General features: G+C 41.3%; 2 protein-coding genes across 2 annotated transcripts in view; both read left to right on the top strand.

Moving 5' to 3' along the window:
* The first annotated feature begins 1,466 nt into the window (after nt 1-1,466).
* On the top strand, nt 1,467-2,813 carry LOC138371591 (uncharacterized). Its single transcript, XM_069336485.1, has 2 exons — nt 1,467-1,554; nt 2,425-2,813. Exons 1-2 carry the CDS (start codon nt 1,467-1,469, stop codon nt 2,811-2,813), a joined length of 477 nt encoding a protein of 158 aa, XP_069192586.1.
* A 37-nt stretch (nt 2,814-2,850) lies between these two features.
* Nucleotides 2,851-5,399, top strand: part of LOC138371592 (uncharacterized) — a 5,180-nt gene continuing 2,631 nt past the window's right edge. The window contains exon 1 of the mRNA XM_069336491.1: nt 2,851-2,872. Within this exon, the coding sequence (XP_069192592.1) occupies nt 2,851-2,872 (22 nt within the window). The remainder of the gene's footprint in view (nt 2,873-5,399) is intronic.

Below are 5,399 nucleotides of genomic sequence, written 5' to 3' on the forward strand. Positions count from 1 at the left end.
TCTTCACCTTGTCCAGGACATTTGTTATTCAATATGAAAGAGGGGTTAAATCAATAATTTTAGTATGGAGTTTCTCTATATCTTTTACATTCTTATTTCTATCAATTTCAATATCTGTCTGTCCGAGGTTGTGTTCAGACGCTACGGGCTAGTGGCACTCAACTTTGCAACCTGATTCTTATGAGATACACTTGATGTTTCAAGATCAATTTTACTGCTCACAAAGAATTACCTTCAAGAAAGGACTTTGAAGCGTAGTCGTCAATGGGGCACAGTCTGAAAACTATGCAATTGGTGCTATCAAACCACAGGGCCTTTTGTTGCGGAATGTCTACATCAATCATCAACTGCACTTATATAAATAATAAATAAATGTTTATTTAGGTAAGGTACATACATACAAGAGATTTTACAAAGATTGATGGATTTATAGATAGAGTTAGTACATACAATGCCTAAAGCCACTATTACGCAGAGCGTTTCGGGCAGTAGAGACTTCGTCTTAGAGACTCTGGCCTAAGCTGATTGAACTCTGCTATTTATATGTGGAAAAGAAGAAATGTCAGTACACACAGAAATCACAATAGCGTGATGCATCAAATGAACGTAAGTGTGTAATTAAGTAAGGTAGAACAGCCTATTGACATAGCTCGAGTGCAGGGGGGAGTTGTGTAAAACCCTAGTTTGTGTCTCGGAGAGGCTGCAGGATCCAAGTAAATTCAGTAGAATTTCTGGTTGCAATTCTTATACCATGTCGTAGCTCAGTCGATTAAAGCAGCGTCTGGGATGCTCTCGGACGTAGGTTCGAATCCTCGTCACGGCCCCTAGTGGATTTGTTCAAGAAATGCCAGTGATTACAAGGGTGATTAATCACCTCCCAGGAGTACAATATACCAGTGATTATCTCCCCCTACCAGGGGGAAGGTGATGGTAAGTCACATTTGCAACAAGAAACCAATGGTGATGATGATAACAAGATAACATGATGTTGCAACTGTGACAAATGAGTGGCAAAGACATATAGTATACAGTGACGAAGTGAACATCTTGGGAATGAAGTTTGTGTCTTCGATGAGAATGAAGACTTTTGTTCTTTCTTTTACGTTCTTTTTTACTGTTACGTCCAAATTCTTACGTTCACGTTCTTTATCTAAGAAGCGAAGCTGCCTCAAGAATCTCACGCCTTCTTGAGAGCAAAGGCTGCAACATCTTATATGAGGCTGAACTTTACTCCCATGTTGACTACGCACTGTTTTCTATATATATATATATATATATATATATATATTATTTATATTATCTATATTTTTAATATTATATTTTCACTATCACAATCCTGCAATCCTGGACCTTGATAAGAATCCTGCAAAGTGACGCATTAAATGATTTTATTACATTGTGTTACAGTTTACAGAGAACATATATATAGCGATCACTTTACAAGGACCTCGTCGAGCGTTGCAGAGATGGGACGCGTGGCTAAGATACAGCAAGCGTTTCCTCTCTGGATCGCGACACTGAGGCGCTGTAACAGCAGACTTGCAACACTTGCTGGTTAGCATTGTAAATGTGTGGCCACGTCTGTGGTAGAAAATAATAATAATAAAAACACTTGGGTTTCTGCCGGAAGCCGTCCTCTCTCACCTCCTTCACGAAATATTTTATATATATTAGAATATTAATTGACTTGTTTTGTAGATTTAAGCCAAATTTTGGTTTCGGTCGATTTTTTCCTGGCATATTGGAGGTATAGACACTGACAGTAGAAGGTGAAGGGACGACGACGTTTCAGTCCGTCCTGGACCATTCTCACAATCGACTTGAGAATGGTTCAGGACGGAGCGAAACGTCGTCGTCGTCCCTTCACCTTCTAGTGTGTGGTCTGGTCAACTTACTTTAGCCACGTTATTGTGACTCATCGCCTGCAAACACTAACAGTTTGGTAAGTTGTGTGATGTAGCTTAGGTTTAAATGTTTAGTTAAGTCTTCTCACTACTCAATTTTAAAGTTAAAATTTTCAGCAAGCTGTTTTTCTTACATACAAAGTTCCCTTAAATCACTTTTATTAAGTTTATAGCGTAGATGTGTACCGTTATCTTGAGATTCTTGAGGTTATCTTGAGATGATTTCGGGGCTTTAGTGTCCCCGCGGCCCGGTCTTCGACCAGGCCTCCACCCCCAGGAAGCAGCCTGTGACAGCTGGCTAACACCCAGGTACCTATTTTACTGCTAGATAACAGGGGCATTGGGTGAAAGAAACTGCCCATTGTTTCTCGCCGGCGCCTGGGATCGAACCCAGGCCCACAGGATCACAAGTCCAGCGTGCTGTCCGCTCGGCCTACCGGCTCCCTAAATCCTCGGCTCCGACCGTGCATTGCTGTACAACATTATAGCATTCTGTATATCATTACTGTTTACCATGTAGAAACACCGTATATCATTACTGTTTACCATGTAGAAACACCGTATATCATTACTGTTTACCATGTAGAAACACCGTATATCATTACTGTTTACCATGTAGAAACACCGTATATCATTACTGTTTACCATGTAGAAACACCGTATATCATTACTGTTTACCATGTAGAAACACCGTATATCATTACTGTTTACCATGTAGAAACACCGTATATCATTACTGTTTACCATGTAGAAACACCGTATATCATTACTGTTTACCATGTAGAAACACCGTATATCATTACTGTTTACCATGTAGAAACACCGTATATCATTACTGTTTACCATGTAGAAACACCGTATATCATTACTGTTTACCATGTAGAAACACCGTATAGCATTACTGTGTAGCATGACACAGTAGTGGGGCTGCTGGCCACCATGTACTATGAGAGGACTACACAATATAGGTCAGGAAACAGTTTATCTCATCTTCCATCTCCCGGTGAAGTTAGTCATACATTGATTCATGTAAAAAAAATATATGATAGTTTAGTCGACTAACATACACAAACCTTGGTAGACTACTTGTGTACGATCAGCAACTTGTGTATTTTGATGTTGACCAGACCACACACACTAGAAGGTGAAGGGACGACGACGTTTCGGTCCGTCCTGGACCATTCTCAAGTAGCTTGGCTTGAGAATGGTCCAGGACGGTCCAGGAATGGTTCACAATCGACTTGAGAATGGTCCAGGACGGTCTAGGAATGGTCCACAATCGACTTGAGAATGGTCCAGGACGGTCCAGGAATGGTCCACAATCGACTTGAGAATGGTCCAGGACGGTCTAGGAATGGTCCACAATCGACTTGAGAATGGTCCAGGACGGTCTAGGAATGGTCCACAATCGACTTGAGAATTGTCCAGGACGGTCTAGGAATGGTCCACAATCGACTTGAGAATGGTCCAGGACGGTCTAGGAATGGTCCACAATCGACTTGAGAATGGTCCAGGACGGTCCAGGAATGGTCCACAATCGACTTGAGAATGGTCCAGGACGGACCGAAACAACGTCGTCGTCCCTTCACCTTCTAATGTGTGATCTGGTCAACATACTTTAGCCACGTTACTGTGACTCCTCGCCAGCAACTTGTGTTGCCCACTGCGACACAATGAGTAATCCCGAATGAACATGTTGCGCCGTGTCCAGTCTTCAACAACCAATCAACCTCAGTTATTCCAACCAATCAGCTTCTCAACCACAACAAAAAAAAGGGAGGAAACTAAACAGCAGTTCCGACGGCTCGTAATTGTCTCTGATGACCCTCGTGGGAGTTTAATGACGTCCTTCCTACGTTTGTCTCGTTCACCGGCAGGAGACTGAACAAAAAAAAGTAAACGAGGCTGCGTTATCTGCTGTCTAGAGAACAAATTGTTCTAGGCCCCTCTGGGACCCTGGTGTTCCCCCTTTGTGCTCGCGCTCAGGGGAAAGTAATGAATTTTGAGCCCTGATTGTGTAGTGGGGGAGCGGACAGCTTGCCCGCCCTCCCTCTCTCTCTTTGTTTACCTTCCGTTTTCTGTGGTTCAGCCCAATGTTTACATTTCCATTTTCTGTGGTTTAACGCTGCCTTTATTTACATTTCCGTTTTCTGTGGGTTTTGCACTGTCTTTATTTACATTTCCGTTTCTTATGGGTCACCTCTTTGTTTATCTTCCCGTTTTCTGTGGTTTGACTCCTCTTTTGTCTAGATTTCCGCAGTCTGTGGTTTAGCTTGTCCTGTGTTGATCTTCCCATTTTTTGTGGTTTAACTATTTCTTTGTTATATTTAAGTTTTCTGTGGTTTAGCTCTTCCTAGAATATTACACCCTGTTGTCAGGGTAAAGTGATTAAAACGAGACATCAACTCCCAGCCACCCACAAAATTTTCTTCGGTAATAACTTTATTGTATTATAAATAGTTGGTTTAATATATAAAATGTCTATGCTTAACGCATTTTCATTGTAACTGAAGAATATAGTTTTCTCAAAATGAAATTCTTGGAGGTACCCAAATAGTTTTGCATTTCATATTTCACAAGTTTGAGAATAATAAACCATATTAACATAACCAAACTTAAACAAACCCTAACCTAACGTTAACATAAACATGGATAGGGAGTAGATTTTTTTTTTTTTTTTTTTTTTTTTTTGAGATATATACAAGAGTTGTTACATTCTTGTACAGCCACTAGTACGCGTAGCGTTTCGGGCAAGTCCTTAATCCTAAGGGTCCCTGGAATACGATCCCCTGCCGCGAAGAATCGTTATATGATAGCACTATCTTGAGAGGTTATCTTGAGATGATTTCGGGGCTTTAATGTTCCCGCGGCCCGGTCCTCGACCAGGCCTCCACCCCCAGGAAGCAACCCGTGACAGCTGACTAACACCCAGGTACCTATTTTACTGCTAGGTAACAAGAGGCATCAAGGTGAAAGAAACTCTGCCCATTGTTTCTCGCCGGCGCCCGGGATCGACCCCGGGACCACAGGATCACGCGTCCAGTGTTCTGTCCGCTCATCCACCGGCTCCCTTAAGACAACGGGAGGCTACTAGGCCTATTTCTTGGCCTACTTTTCTGACCTTTAGACCGGCCTACTTACATGATGGGCTGTCAGGTTCAAGGCCTACTTGTCGAACTGCCTGGTTCCCAGTTTCACTCCTAGAATTGTTTAACCTAATTGGCCTAACCTAACCTTTTTATAGCTTAATTCTTTATCTGTCATAATTAATCTTAACTCTAAGAATTTTTTTTACCTATCCTAACCTAACCTAATCATTCCTGACCTGTATTAACTCTAATCATTCCTTACCTAATCTTAATCAGCCCTAATCTAATCTTATCTTAATCAGTCCTAACGTAATCTAATCATTATAATTATAAAATATATTAAATATTTATAATTTATTGAAGTCAAACAGCTCAAAAACCTGTAGTTTAGGCAGTTATAAGAAAG

This window comes from Procambarus clarkii, chromosome 4, assembly GCF_040958095.1.
Source record: "Procambarus clarkii isolate CNS0578487 chromosome 4, FALCON_Pclarkii_2.0, whole genome shotgun sequence".
Classification (NCBI taxonomy): domain Eukaryota; kingdom Metazoa; phylum Arthropoda; class Malacostraca; order Decapoda; family Cambaridae; genus Procambarus; species Procambarus clarkii.

Bases quoted from the DNA above. Each gene is read 5' to 3' on its own strand.
- LOC138371591 (XM_069336485.1), top strand. From the start codon at position 1,467: ATGGGACGCGTGGCTAAGATACAGCAAGCGTTTCCTCTCTGGATCGCG. The intron at 1,555-2,424 runs GTTAGCATTGTA...TTTACCATGTAG, and splicing joins CAGACTTGCAACACTTGCTG to AAACACCGTATATCATTACT.